Genomic DNA, 15532 nt, shown 5'->3' with positions numbered 1-15532 from the left:
ACTCCCCTGCCCTGTGTCCGGAGCGCTTCCCCCCGAAATGTCCCGTGGCTCCCCGTTTCCCTCAGGACGTCCAGAGGCTCCCCATTTCCGCCGGGCCCCCCCCCCCCCCAGCCCCCCCATTTCACAGTCTTCCCTCCTTCCGAGCTCACCTTTTTCCGTCCCCCGTCTCCATCGCTCTCACCCTTCATAATAATGATAACCATAAATGATCATGGTATTTGTTAAGCGCTTACTACGTGCCGAGCACTGTTCTGAGCGCTGGGGTAGATACGGGGGAATCGGGTTGTCCCACGTGAGGCTCACGGTCTTCTTCCCCCATTTTACAGCCGAGGGAACCGAAGCACCGAGAAGTGAAGTGACTTGCCCGAAGTCACACAGCTGACGGGTGGTGGAGCTGGGATCGTGACTCAGTGCAAAGAGCCCGGGCTTGGGAGTCAGAGGCCATGGGTTCGAATCCCGGCTCTGCCACTTGTCAGCCGTGTGACCGTGGGCAAGTCACCTCACTTCTCTGGGCCTCGGTGACCTCGTCTGTCAAATGGGGATGAAGACCGTGAGCCTCACGTGGGACAACCTGATGACCCCGTATCTCCCCCAGCGCTTAGAACAGGGCACATAGTAAGCGCTTAACAAATACCAGCACTATTATTGTTATGACCTCTGACTCCTCAGCCCGGGCTCTTTCCACTGAGCCACGCTGCTCCATCTCTGCGTGTCTCTGGCCACTCGGTTTATCCATTTTGCTCCCGTAACGATAACCTTCTCGCTGTACCTCAGTCTCGCCTGTCTCGCCGCTGACCCCTCTCCCACATCCTACCTCTGGCCTGGATCTTCCTCCCTCCTGATAAACGGCAGGCAGTCGCTCTCCCCGACCTCAGAGCCTTATTGCAGGCCCATCTCCTCCTAGAGGCCTTCCCTGACTAAACCCTCCTTTCCGCTTCTCCCTCTCCCTTTTGCGTCGCCCCGACTTGCTCCCTTTATTCATCTTCCCTCCCAGCCCCCAGTACCTATGTCCACGTCCTTCATTTATTGATTCATATTAATGTCTCCTTCCCCCTCTGGACTGTAAGCTCGTTGCGGACAGGGAATGTGTCTGTTTATTGTTACATTGTACTCTCCCCAGTGCATAGTACAGTGCACACTGTAAGGGCTCCATAAATACGACGAGCCGACTGACTTGACCCTGAATCCGCAGTGGGCAGGGGCGCGTCCTCTGGGCACTGTCCTCTCCCAGCCCTCAGTCGCGAGCTGTGCGCCCGGCAGCTTGGCTGGGAACGCGTGCCGCGGATGAATGGCCGGGACAGGGCGACAAGCTTCACGTGGGTTCTCTAGAGCCGCACCCACGAAGTCACGTCACTCTTGCCGCACCCTGTGGGAAACGACAGCCTTGTCCCCAGCGGGTGGGCGGTGTCTGAATGCCCCCCTCCCCCCCCCCCCCCAAAACTGTGGGCAGCTGTCACCGAAGGGAAACCCAAACCGTCCCCTTCCCGTTGGCGGGTTCCGCTCTTCTAGAGTGCCCCTCCCCCTAGGCCCAGGCTCCTAGGGCGCGTTGAGTCGTGACGGGGTGGGACGGGCCGTGCCGAGCCCTAACGGGCCGTGACTGACGACTCGGATCCAGAGCATGCGCGCGAGCTGTGGGAGCCTCCGTCCTAGGGGAGGAGGCTGCTGGGGACAAAACGGTGGGGTGGCCGCCTGGCGTTCTGCGTTCACAAGTGCCGCCGATGATGATGGCACTCGTTAAGCGCTTACTGTGTGCGAAGCACCGTTCGAAGCGCTGGGGAGGATACAAGGTGAACAGGTTGTCCCACGCGGGGCTCGCCGTCTTAATGCCCGTTTTCCCGGTGCCCGGCACGGGCTCCGGCAGTGGAGTAGGCACCAGGGGCCTCCTTGCCCGCCCCATCCCCCTTCCACCCCCTGGCCTAGGGCCAGGCCGTGGGGGTCCGGGAGAGGAGACACAGGTGATGTGGGGGTAGGGGGAAGGTCGCGTAAGGGCCGAGGAGAAAGGTACCCCTTCCCACCCCGTGCCTCCCTCCCTGTTCCAGGTGATCACGAAGCTGGCGGGCATGGAGGATGAAGAGCTGGCCTTCTCCACCAAAGAGCAGCAGCAGCAGCTCCTGCAGAAGGTCTTGGCTGCCTCTGACCTGGACGCCGAGGAGGAGGTCGTGGCGGCCGGAGACTCCGGCTTCAAGTCGGCCCAGGTGACCCGGGCGACGGGGCGGGGGCCGGGCGGAGAGGGTCGGGCCAGGGGAGGGACAGGGGAGGGAGGGAAGCAGAGTTGGGCGCTCACCTGCCATCTAGAGAAGCAGCGTGGCTTAGTGGAAAGAGCCCGGGCTCGGGAGTCAGAGGTCGTGGGTTCTAATCCCGGCTCCGCCGCCTGTCAGCTGTGTGACTTCGGGCGAGTCACTTCACTTCTCTGGGCCTCTGTGACCTCATCTGTGTAATGGGGATTAAGACTGTGAGCCCCGCCTGGGAAAGCGTGGTTTCCTTATATCTACCCCAGTGCTTAGAACAGGGCCTGGCACATAGTAAGCGTTTAACAGAAACCGTCATTATTATTACTGTCTGCATCACATGCTCCCGGCGGGCAGGGAAGGTGTCTACCAACCCGGTTGTACTGGACTCTCCCAAGTGCTTAGTACACTGCTGTAAGCGCTCAGTAAAGACCATCGATTGAATTTCTTGCCCCAGCGAGCCACAGTCTTCACTCGGCCCCCCCCCCCCCCCCGCCCCTCTCGCTGAGGGGAAGAGGGAATTCTGGACTTCGGGGCTCGAGGACAAAGCAGGTTGCAGGGAGACGACGGGGCCTAGTGGGAAGATCCCGAAGCCTGGGAGTCTGGAGGCTCGGATTCTAGCCTGGCTGGCTGGGTGAACTTGGGCAAGTCATTCTATCTCCCTGGGCCTCAATTTCCTCATCTGTAAAAGAGAGTCACGCCCTAGCCGCAGCCGCCCTTTGCCGCATTCTCCTTGGGGTGGACGAGGGATGGGGCTCCTGGGAGAAGAGGCAAGTCGGGTAGCGTGTCAGCCCGTTAGGAAGAAGGGGAAAGGGGAGGGTAACAAAGAGGAGGCCAGTGAGACAGACCACTCGAGACGCCAGAGTAAACCGGGCCCCAGGGCGAAACACAAGCCGTCCGTCGGAAGCGTGAAGGGTCGTCATCCGAGGGGTCGCGGTCGGTCAGTTGTGTTTACTTACTGCCCGCTTACGCTGTGCCGAGCGCTGTACCGAGTGCCGGGGAGAGTCCAATAGAACGGAAGAGCTTCCAGTCTGGAGACGAGCTAGAGAGCGGGGAGCCCCATGCAGGGAGGCCGGTCGGGGGTGGAGGCGTAGGGGGAGGACCGTCAAGGATGCCCAAGCCCGCTCGGCCCCGTCGGGAAACGACCCCGCCGGGTGGCCTGGTGGGGGCCGTCCTCCCGTTCCGTCGGGGCGGTTCCAGGCCTCGGGGGCGTGGGGGGGCGGGGGCGGCTGCCCGTGGCCCCCTTCCGACCGGCTCTCGCGGGACGGGGCGGGATGGGGCGGTCCTCCACAGATGTCCCGGCGGTTCGGCACCATGAGCTCCATGTCGGGGGCCGACGACACCGTCTACATGGAGTACCAGTCCGCCCGCAGCAAAGCCGCCGCCGCCAACAAGCACATCCACCCGCTTTTCAAACGCTTCCGCAAGTGACCGTGGGTCCCCCACCCCCTCCGGGGTCGGCTCGGGACGGACGGACGGACGGACGGACGGGCCGGCCGACGGGAGAAGCTCCAGCGCCGCGCCCCTTCAGATTTCTCAAAGGATGCTCTCCCGAGCCTCGAGCCGCACGGCCCCGGCGACGGGGAACGGTCCACCCGTCCCTTCCGGTAGCCACCGGCAAGGCGGTCACGATCGAATCAGCGAGCTCGGCCGAACGAATATCGTCGTCGCCCAACCGGCCCAGAACCTCCGACACGCGTGGAGCGCTCAGTCTTGCCGGGGGGTTTCAGGGTAATAAACAGAAACTTTATTTTTTTTTATTTTTTTTGCCGTCGCGGCCCCTTCTTCAAGCTAGGTTTGAACAAAAGGTGGGCGGGGGGCTTCCTGTATATAAGAATTTGGAACGGTATCGAAGTTTATTCACCTGGATCGTCTAGCGAGCGAAGAGAGCCGACTCGCGCTTAAATGATAGGTAAATAAAGACGCTTTCTTCATCAGGTGATCTTCTCGGGAGCTCGGTTGTTCGCGGTGATTTATTTAGCCACTTCCCGACGCAGGACAGGGGCTTGGTTGTGTCTGAGCTTAAGCGATGGGAACTTTGTTAGGGGCCAGAGGGTTTTTTCCAGCAGCCGTCTCTGTCACTTTTCCAAATGTGCCTGAAAGTTTTAGCCCCGCGCTCTCGATGAGGGAGGTGAGGCAGCCACGTGGGGCGAGCGACAGAAAGAACGGTGACCAACAGGGAAACGCCAGGAACCTTAAAAGGGAAGCTCCCGGACACGGGGAGCAGTCACGGACCTTGTTCTGAACGACGGCTCAAAGCCGCCCGGCCTCGTTGGTCGGTCGGTCGCATTTGTCAGTCGATTGTATTTACCGAGCGCTTACTTTGTGCAGAGCACGTACGGGGTGCCTGGGAGAGTACGGTATCACAGTAATAATAATGATGGTGACGATGTTTGTCCAGCACTTACTATGTACCAGGCACTGTACTCAGCGCAGGAGTGGATAACCAGCTAATCGAATTGGACGCGGTCCCTGTCCCACATGGGGCTCACAGCCTCAACCCCCATTTGACAGATGAGATGACTGAGGTTCAGAAAAGTGAAGTGGCTTCCCCAAGGTCACTCAGCAGACAAGTGGCCGAGCTGGGATTGGAACCCATGACCTTCCGGCTCCCGGGCCTGTGCTCGATCCACCACACCGTGCTGCTTCCTACACGTTTCCTGCCCACAGTGAGCTTACCGTCTGAACGTGGAAAAATGGTGCGAGAAGAGCCTGGGTTGAGGACTCAGAGGCCCTGGGTTCTAAAACTTTCCCTGCCACTGGTCTGCTGGGTGACCTTGGGTGAGTCCCTTCACTTCTCTGGGCCTCGATTCCTTCCTCTGCGTAATGGGGATTGAATCCCCCGTTCTCTCTCCTACTTAAGCTGTGAGCCCCACGTGGGACCCGACGATCTTAGAGGAGCAGGGTGGCTCAGCGGGAAGAGGAGGGGCTTGGGAGTCGGAGGTCATGGGTTCGAATCCTGACTCCATCGCTTGTCAGCTGGGTGACTGTGGGCAAGTCACTTCACTTCTCTGTGCCTCGGCGACCTCATCTGTAAAATGGGGATGAAGACTGTGAGCCTCACGTGGGACAACCTGATTAGGCCGTGTCTGCCCCAGCGCTTAGAACAGTGCTCTGCACGTAGTAAGCGCTTAAATACCGACATTATTATCTTGTAACTACCCCAGCACTTTAGTACAGTGCTTGGTTTTAGCACTTAATAAAAACCAGAATTAACATGAGGGGAGAGAGCGCGGGACTGGGAGGTAGGAGGCCTGGGTGCTAATTCCGGCTCCGCCACTGGTCGGCTGTGTGACCTGGGGCGAGAGACTTCACGTCGCTGGGACTCAGTTTCTTTATCTGTCAAATGGGGGTGCGTTACCTGCTCTCCCTCTGAGGGGCAGGGACTGTATCCGATCTGACCGGATTGTATTATTATAGATGGAACTCTGGGTTGAGAGTCAGGAGAGCAGCGTGTCGTGGCGGGATAGAGTACCGGCCTGGGGGGGTGCGGAAGGATCTGGGTTCTAATCCCGGCTCTGCCACATGTCTGCCGGCTAGCCTTGGGCAGGTCGCTTCGCTTCTCCGTGCCTCAGTTCCCTCATCTGTAAAACGGGGATTGAGACTGTGAGTCCCACGGGGGACGGGAACTGAGTCCAACCCCGTTGGCTTGTATCCACCCCAGTCCTAAATACAGCGCCTGGCACATAGTAAGCGCTTAACAAATAAAACAGCTATTATTACCGTATCCCAGGCAGTTGGGTACTGGGGGCTTTTTACGTGCTCACTGTCTGTGTGTATTTGTGTGGTCTTAGGGGCATGACAAAGCTAAGCCTCAATCAGTGCCGGCTACCAGCCGACGAAATCAGTTGCCTCAGATCGACCCACCTCAGCTCCGCAATCTCACCATCCTGAGAAGCAGCGTGGCCTGGTGGAGAGAGCACAGGCTTGGCAGTCGGTAGGACCTGGGTTCTGATCCCAGCTCCATCACTTGTCAGTTGTGTGACTCTGGGCAAGTCACTTCACTTCTCTGGGCCTCGGTTCCCTCCTGTGTGTAAAATGGAGATTAAGAATGGGAGCCCCATGTGGGGAAGGGACTGTGTCCAACCTGATTAGCTTGTATCCGCCCTAGCGCTTAGAACAGTGCTTGACACACGGTAAGCGCTTAAATAATACCATTATCATAATTAGTATTATCATTGGTGTTAACGACTAAGTGCTGGGCACGACCTCACCGTGGTTCCCTGCCCACGATGCGCTTCCATAGCGTAGAGGGGGACGAGGCTACCATTTTCCCCCTGCTGAAATGACTTCCCGGGCCAGCTCCAAGGGAGCTTCCTCATTGCTGGTGGGCCAGGAGATTTCACCGGCGGGCGTCATTGCTCCGAGAAGTAGGATTTGGGGAAGGGGACTGCCGGGTACCGACCGCCGGTCCCGCCCCCGCCGGGAACAGTAGCCGCTTGTCTGGACTGGAGCCGGGCGGCGGGCTGAAACGGGGAACCTGACCCCCCCGGGGGGGGTCTCTGCCCATTGTTACGAGGAGGCCGCGAGGAACCGGAAGACGTCATCCCGAGGCATTTCCTGGAAAAACAGGTTTTTGGCTCTGCCCCTTCACGGAAATCGGATCGGGTGCCCGGTAGGAGAAGGGAGGTGACGGTGACCGGAGGATTGGTTTGGAAATGCTCTTCCTCGGGATGAGACGATCTCGGCTCCTCGATTCTGCCCGTGGGGACTCGTAGACGACCAGCTCCTTGTGGGCAGGGAACGTGTCTGCTGATTCCGTTGGATCGTCCTCTCCCAAGCACCCGGTACACGGCTCTGCACCTAGTGGGCGGTCCAATACGTACCATCGATGGATGGGCCGCTGCGGTTCTGAGCCAGATTTTCTGCTTTCCTCCGCTGTTGACTCGTCCCTCCACCTCTCTCCACCTTCGCGGGTCGCACCTCCCCATGAGGCCTTCCCCGATTAAGCCCTCTTTGCCCTGACTCGCTGTCCCTTCTGCGTCGTCTCCGCGATCTGATCTGTGACCTCTGGGCGTTTGATACTCGCCCCACCCCTAACCCCACAGCACTTGAATGTACATACGTTAAAATCACGTATTCTGAATTATCTGTATTAATGCCTGTCTCCCTCTCTAGACTCAAGTTCATAATGGGCAGGGAGCGTGCCTGCTAATTCTACTGTCATCTACTCTCCCGAGCACTTTAGTACAGTCCTCTGCACGTGGTAAGCGCTCGTTGTAATCAATCGATTACATCGATTGATTCGAAATTGCCCCCGACACGGCTCCCCCGTGGCCAGTGCACCCGCACGTTCGCGTGATTCCGCACGGTCAACTCGACTTCTGGTTTGGTTTCGATTTAAAACCAGAGCTCCTCCTCTGCTTCCCACCCCCTCACTGTGGGGGTCCCTCAAGGCTCAGTCCTGGGTCCCCTTCTATTCTCCATCTGCACCCACTCCCTGGGAGAACTCATTCACTCACATCTACATCTCCAGCCCTGCTCTCTCTCCCTCTGCTGTCTCGCATTTCTTCCAGCCTTCAGGACACCTCTAACCTGGATGGCCTGCCATCACCTCAAACTCAACCTAAGTCAGAACTCCTCATCTTCCCTCCCAAGCCCTGTCCTCCACTTTCCTGTCACCGTACACACCACCGCCATCTCTCCTGTCTCACAACCTTGACTCCTCGCTCGCATTCAACCCACCTATTCGATCCGTTGCTAAATCCCGGCGCGTCGACCTTCGCAACGTGGCTAGAATCCCTGCTACCAAGTTAATCCAAGCACTTATCCTGTCCCGCCTTGATTACTGTGTCGGCCTCTCTGCTGACCTCCCTGCTTCCTGTTTCTCCCCACTCCAGTCCATATTTCACTCTGCTGCCCGGAACATTTTTCTCCAGAAACGCTCGGGACGTGTTTCCCCACTCAAGAAATTCCAGTGGCTGACCACGCACCGCCTCGTCAAACAAAAACTCCTCCCCACGGGCTTTAAAGCACTTAATCCTCTTGTCCCCCTCCCACCTCACCTCCCCACTCTCCTACTATAACCCACCGTGCACATGTGGCTCCTCTAATGCCAGCCTTCTCACTCTGCCTCCATCTCATCTATCTGGCCAGTGACCCCTGGCCCACGTCCACGCCTCTGGCCTTGAACGCCCTCCCTCCGACAATTACTCCTATCTCCCGTTTAAAACCTTACTGCGGGCCCATCTCCTCCTGGAGTCCTCCCCTGACCAAGCCCCGCTTTCCTCTTCTCCCACTTCCTCCTGCGTCGCCCTCACTTGCTCCCCTTGTTCATCACCCCCCCCCCCCCCCAGCCCCATGCTGCTTCTGTCCGGACCTGTCATTTATTTAGTTACAATAACGTCTTCCTTTCTAGACTGTAAGCCCACGGGCAGGGAACGTGTCTGTTTATTCTCGTTTTTTACTCTCCTAAGCGCTTAAGTGCAGTGCTCTGCGCACAGTAAGCACTTAATAGATGCAATTGAAGGAAGGAAGGCCTCTTGGAGGCTTTGAAGCTGAGGAGAGGGATCGTCGAATATGAAGAGGGAGGGTGTTCCAGGCCGAAGGGAGGATGTGGGCGGCAAGATGGACGAGATCCAGGGACCGGGAGGAGGTTGGCTTTAGAGGAGCCAAGTGTCACGCCGCTTGGGGGTCTCTCCTGTTGCGCTGGAGGCTGGAAGCAGGAGGCAGGACCTTAGGCTGGGTTGGAGGGAGAATAGTTGTCCTTCCCCTGCCCCTAGTTAAAGGGGGGAGAGTCATGGCTGCTGGGGGAGGAGGAGGAGGAGGAGGAGCTGGTGGGGGGAAGGAACAGCCACGGTCACCCCACAGGTCAGCTGGGTTTTCTGGGCCAACAACGGGTGTTTCTAGCACGGCCGAAAAAGTCTCATCAGTCAACCAGTCGTATTTACTGAGCACTTAATGTGTGCAGGGCACTGTACTAAGCACTTGGAAGTGTACTCTTTAACACTATAACGGACCCATTCCCTGCCCACAGTGAGCTTACGGTCTAGAGCGGGAGACAGACATGAATAGAAATAAGTGGACGTAAGTGTTGTGGGGCTGGGACAGTTGAGGAGCGAATAAAGGGAGCAGGTCGGGGCGACGCAGGAGGGAGAGGGAGACCGGAAAGGGGCCCCTGGTTTTGGTGCGTCCGGACGGCGGGGCGGCCACCAAGGAGATGGTTCGGAAGGATGATGTCTGTTAAGGGCGGACCCTGTGAGCTCCCTGCGGCACCGGGACGGCCTCCGCCCTGATTCTCTGCGCCGCAGGGCTCAGTGCAGCGCTGGGCACCTAGTAAGCGCTTAACGAACACCCCCGTGATTACCGCGTGCCAGTTCTGGGCTCGGAAGCGGCGTGGACGGAACGGAATCGGATCGGACGCTCTCTATCCCACCCGGGCTTTGAAAGCAATAAGTGACCGTGGGGATGATGACGGGGACGACGGTAGTTATTTGGCACTTACTTTGGGCCGAGCGCCGGGGTAGATGCAGGATAATCCAATTCATTCATTTAATCGTATTTATCGAGCGCCTACTATGTGCGGAGCACCGTACTAAGGGCTTGGAACGTACAATTTGGCAACAGATAGAGACAATCCCCGCCCATTGACGGGCTTCAGTCTAATCATCAGACCCAATCCCTGTCCCACATGATGCTCACAATCTGGGGAGGAGGGAGAATGGGTATTTTAGAGTTTGGAAGATGGAGGGCCAGAGAGGTTAAGCTACTGGTCCGTGGTCACACAGCAAAGCGGGAACAAGAAGCAGCGTGGCTCAGTGGAAAGAGTACGGGCTTGGGAGTCAGAGGTCAGGAATTCTAATCCCGGCTCCGCCGCTTGTCAGCTATTAGAGAAGCAGCCTGGCTCTCAGTGGAAAGAGCCCAGGCTTGGCAGTCAGAGGTCATGGGTTTGAATCCCGCCTCCGCCACTTGTCAGCTGTGTGACCGTGGGCAATTCACTTCACTTCTCTGTGCCTCAGTTCCCTCATCTGTAAAATGGGGATTAAGACTGTGAGCCCCATGTGGGACGACCCGATGACCCTGTGTCTACCTCAGCGCTTAGAACAGTGCTTGGCACATAGTAAGCGCTTAACAAATACCAACATTGTTATTATTATTATTATTATTATGTGACCTTGGGCGAGTCACTTAACTTCTCTGGGCCTCAGTGACCTCATCTGTAAAAGGGGGATGAAGACTGTGAGCCCCACGTGGGACAACCTGATGACCTGGGTATCCCCCCAGCGCTTAGAACAGTGCCTTGCACCTAGTAAGCGCTTAACAAATACCGGCATCATTATCATTATAAGAGGAAGGAGGGCGTTCCAGGCCAGAGGCGGGATGTAGACAAGAGGTCAGCGGCGAGCTAGACGAGATGGAGGTAGAGGGAGAAGGTTGGTGTCGGGGGGGTGAGTGGTGGGAGGGGAGGAGGGCACTGGGTCCCAGGCGTGTCGACGCACGGCCCTACACGCTCAGACTTGGATGGGGGGGTGTCACCGAACGGCCCCGTCGGAGCCTCGGCCCCGCCTCCCCTTGGAACGTCTCTCGGCGAGTCGGTGCAGGCTGGTCAATTCACGGCTAAAAGACACGGAGTCCACTTGCACGCGAGCTTACCGGGAACTGACGGACTGAGGAAGAGTCGTGTTCCGGGAAAATGCGTGTCGTTCTAACGTACAGAAGAGGTGTGGCCTAGTGGATAGAGCCCGGGCCCGGGAGTCCAAAGGACTTGGGTTCATTCATTCAGTCGTATTTATCGAGGGCTTATCGTGTACAGAGCACTGTCCTAAGCGCTTGGAAAGTACAATTCGGCAACAGGTAGAGACAATCCCTGCCCACAGTGGGCTCAAAGTCTCGAAGGAGGGAGACAGACAGCAAAACAAGTAAACGGGCACCAATAGCACCAATGTCAACAAACAGAATCATAGCTAGGTTCTAATCCTCGTTCCATCACTCGTCTGCCGTGTGATCTCGGCGAGGTCGCTTCACTTCTCTGTGCCTCAGTTACCTCATCTGAAAAATGGGGATTAAGACCGTGAGTCCCAGGTGGGACATGGACTGCGTCCAACCTGACTAGCTTGTATTTGTCTTGCCTTATGCCGTCGAGTCGCCTCCGACCCATAGCGGCGCCGTGGATACATCTCTCCCAGGAGGCCCCAACTCCATCTGCAGTCGTTCTGGAAGTGTATCCGGAGAGTTTTCTTGGTAAAAAAATCCGGAATTGGTTTACCGTTGCCTCCTTCCGTGCCGCAGCGTGGCTCAGCGGAAAGAGCACGGGTTTTGGAGTCCGAGGTCACGGGTTCGAATTCCGGCTGTGCCACTTGTCAGCTGTGTGACTGTGGGCAAGTCACTTCACTTCTCTGGGCCTCAGCTACCTCATCTGTAAAATGGGGATTAACTGTGAGCCCCACGTGGGACAACCTGATTCCCCTGTGTCTACCCCAGCGCTTAGAGCAGCGCTCTGCACATAGTAAGCGCTTAACAAATACCAACATTATTATATCCACCCTCGACTCTCTCCCACGCCGCTGCTGCCCAGCACAGATGGGTTTTGAATTGCAGCAGATTGCCTTCCACTCTCTAGCCCCTGCCCAAGCTAAGAATGGACTGGACGGGTCTCTGTTGACTCTCCCTCCCTCAGTCGAGACCGGTAGAGGACTGGAAACTCTCCAGGTGTGATCCTGAGAGGGGAGCTTGTATTTACCCCAGTGCTTAGGACGGTGCCTGGCACATAGTATGTGTTTAAGAAATACCATAGAACAACAAAAAAAAAACCCCACCCCCCCCCCCCCCCCAAAAAGTAATTATCTTAAAAGGGTCTGAAAACCCCACTGTAAGTGTGGTAATCACCATAATCCCTGGAGGAAAAGGTGGTGTAACCATTTATCGCCATTAGGCTAAAAGGTCGTCCACACAGAAAACGAGCTGGTCTCTAGACTGTAAGCTCACTGTGGACAGGGAATTTGTTTATTGTTGTATTGTACTCTCCCAAGCGCTTAGTACAGTGTCCTGCACACAGTAAATGCTCGATAAGTACGGCTGAATGGACGAAAATAGCTTCACTTTAGTCTCTTCCCTATTTTTCTTTCTCCCCAAATCCCCTGGATTACAGTTGTATAATCTCTTCATGCTATAAGCCCTGCCAGGTGCCAGCTTCCATAGAATCAGCAGGGGCAGGAGGTAGGTGGGTGGGTGGGGGAGGGCACAGCCTCCTCCCCACAGTTGATTTTTCTTCTTCTTGGCATTTGTTAAGCACTGACTATATGCCAAGCACTGTACTAAGCACTGGGGTAGATACAAGTTATTCAGGTTGGACCCAGTCCCTGTCCCACGTGGGGTTCCCGGCCTTAATCTCCATGTTATAGATGAGGGAACTGGGGCACAGAGAAGTGAAGTGACTTACCCCAGGTCACCCAGCAGCCAAGCGGCCAAGCTGGGATTGGAACCCAGGTCCTTGTGACTCCCGGGGCCATGACTGCTCTGTCCACGGGACGATGCTGCTTCTTGGTAATAATGACGTGTATACATCTGTGCGACCGTGGGCAAGTCACTTAACTTCTCTGTGCCTCAGTTACCTCATCTGTAAAATGAGGATTAACTGTGAGCCCCACAGGGGACAACCCGATTAGCCTGTATCTACCCCCGGCGCTTAGAACAGTGCTCTGCGCGTAGTAAGCGCTTAACAAATACCAACGTTATTATTATTATCTATAATTCTATTTATTTATCTATTTTGATGCTATTGATGCCTACTTGTTTTGTCGTCTGTCTCCCCTCTTCTAGACCGTGAGCCCGTCGTTGGGTAGGGATGGTCTCTATCTGTTGCCGAATTGTGCTTTCCAAGCGCTGAGTACAGCGCTCTGCACCCAGTAAGCGCTCAATAAATACGACTGAATGAATGAACGATGGTATATGTTAAGCGCTTACTATGTGCCAAGCACCGTATTAAGCGACGGGTCGGATCCAAGCAAATCGGGTTGGATCCAGTCCCCGGCCCAAGTGAGGCTAACCGTCTCAATCCCCATTTGTACCGACGAGGGAACTGAGGCCCGGAGCAGCGGGTGAGTGAGGAAGGCCCTGTCTTTGCCGAAGGGGAGGGACCCCGGGCGGCCCGGCAGCTCTTTCCCGGAAGCCAGCGTGGCCTTGAGGTGGGGGCTGAGGGAGCGGGTGGCGCCCGGCCTCGCCCGGACCCGCCCGGCCGGGCTGCCGCTGACGGGCGTCGGAAGCCGTCGCAGGAGCTCTGCCCTCAGACCCCGGAGGGCACAGGGCCGAGCTGCCTCGTGCCTCCCGGATGGGCGAGCCGTGGCCACCCCCACAGCCCCGGCCCGGCGGGACCCGCTGGGGGGGTCCCGTCTACTGACGTCGCCCCGATGGTGCCGGCAGCCCAACGTGGCAGAGGGGGCCCTCTGAATAATAATAATAATAATGTTGGTATTTGTTGAGCGCTTACTATGTGCCGAGCACCGTTCTAAGCGCTGGGGTAGACATAGGGGAATCAGGTTGTCCCGCGTGGGGCTCACAGTCTTAATCCCCATTTTGCAGAGGAGGGAACCGAGGCCCAGAGAAGTGAAGTGACTCGCCCACAGTCACACAGCCGACAAGTGGCAGAGCTGGGATGCGAACTCATGAGCCCTGACTCCAAAGCCCGTGCTCTTTCCACTGAGCCACGCTACTTCTCTGAACTCCACCTCACGGACACTGCCTTCTCCTGGTTCTCCTATCCGCTCGGTGTCCTTCACGAGCCTCCTCCTGCGCCTCTCACCCGATTCTATTATCCCCTCGATTCGATTTATATCCCCTTGATTCTATTTATCGCCACTGTCCTCGTCTGTCCGTCTCCCCCGGTTAGACCGTAAGCCCGGCGAAGGGCAGGGACCGTCTCTATCTGTTACCGATTTGTCCATTCCAAGCGCTTAGTAAAGTGCTCTGCCCATAGTAAGCGCTCAATAAATACTATTGAATGAATGAATGAACTGTGGGGGTCCCTTAAGGTGCAGTTCCGGGTCCCCTTCTATTCTCCATCTTCACCCGCTCCCTTGGAGAACTCAATTGCTCCCACGGGGCTTCAACTTCCACCTCTAGGCGGGTGATTTCCAAATCTCCATCTCCAGTCCTCATCTCTCTCCCTGTCTCCAGTTTTGCATTTCCTCTTCCCTTCAGGACATCTTTATTGAAGCAGCGAAGAAACAGACTAATTAATAATAATAATAATAATAATAATAATGTTGGTATTTGTTAAGCGCTTACTATGTGCTGAGCACTGTTCTAAGCGCCGGGGTAGACACAGGGGAATCAGGTTGTCCCACGTGGGGCTCACAGTCTGAATCCCCATTTTACAGATGAGGTAACTGAGGCCCCGAGAAGTGAAGTGACTTGCCCAAAGTCACACAGCTGACAAGTGGCCGAGCCGGGATTCGAACCCATGACCTCTGACTCCAAAGCCCGTGCTCTTTCCACTGAGCCACGCTGCTTCTCAATTAACAAGGGAGCAGATGACCTGGAGACTTAGCCCTGCCGTGTGGTATCCAGATGGAAGCAAGAGTGAGCGGGCCGGGGGGGGGAGGGGGAGGGAGAGGTCGCTGGGGGTCACCTGGAGCTGAGAAAACAGCGTGGCTCAGTGGAAAAGAGCCTGGGCTTCCGAGTCAGAGGTCATGAGTTCGACTCCCGGCTCTGCCACTCGTCAGCTGTGTGACTGTGGGCGAGTCACTTCACTTCGCTGGGCCTCAGTGACCGCATCTGTCAAATGGGGATTAACTGTGAGCCTCACGTGGGACGACCCGATGACCTTGTATCTACCCCAGCGCTTAGAACAGTGCTCCGCACGTAGTAAGTGCTTAATAAATACGAACATCATTATTATTATTATTATTATTAGAATGGCGGTGCATCCAACGAAGAGCAGCAGAAGTCACGCTGCCCGTAGGTCGACTTTAGGGCTTTCTCCACGAGAGCCCTGTTATATCCCGGCTAGACTACCGCGTCGGCCTTCTCTCTGACCTCCCTTCTTTCTCTCTCGCCCCGCTCCGGTCTATTCTTCACTCCGCTGCCCGGCTCATCTTCCCGCAGAGACGATCCGGGCCTGTCACTCCCCTTCTTAAACACCTCCGGTGGTTGCCTATCGACCTCCGCTCCAAACAAAAACTCCTCGCTCTAGGCTTCGAGGCTCAACGTCCCTTTGCCCCTTCCTACCTCTCCTCCCTTCTCTCTTTCCACCGCCCACCCCGCACGCTCCGCTCCTCCGCCGCCCACCTCCTCGCCGTCCCCCGGTCTCGCCCCTCCCGCCGTCGACCCCCGGGCCGCGTCCTCCCGCGGTCCCGGGACGCCCTCCC

General features: G+C 56.9%; 1 protein-coding gene across 3 annotated transcripts in view; it reads left to right on the top strand.

Moving 5' to 3' along the window:
- ERCC3 (ERCC excision repair 3, TFIIH core complex helicase subunit) overlaps positions 1–4181 on the top strand; it is a 45458-nt gene extending 41277 nt beyond the window's left edge. For 2 of the 3 annotated variants that reach the window (XM_029064242.2, XM_029064241.2), the window contains 2 exons: positions 2040–2195; positions 3522–4181. In XM_029064242.2, the coding sequence (XP_028920075.1) occupies positions 2040–2195; positions 3522–3659 (294 nt within the window). In that variant the 3' untranslated portion in view covers positions 3660–4181. Of the gene's footprint in view, positions 1–2039; positions 2196–3521 lie in introns of those variants that run through there. The other variant, XM_029064243.2, reaches the window with a different exon arrangement.
- Positions 4182–15532: the final 11351 nt, after the last annotated feature.

The sequence above is a fragment of the Ornithorhynchus anatinus genome, chromosome 1 (assembly GCF_004115215.2).
Source record: "Ornithorhynchus anatinus isolate Pmale09 chromosome 1, mOrnAna1.pri.v4, whole genome shotgun sequence".
Classification (NCBI taxonomy): domain Eukaryota; kingdom Metazoa; phylum Chordata; class Mammalia; order Monotremata; family Ornithorhynchidae; genus Ornithorhynchus; species Ornithorhynchus anatinus.
This window is presented reverse-complemented; position numbering and strand designations above follow the sequence as displayed.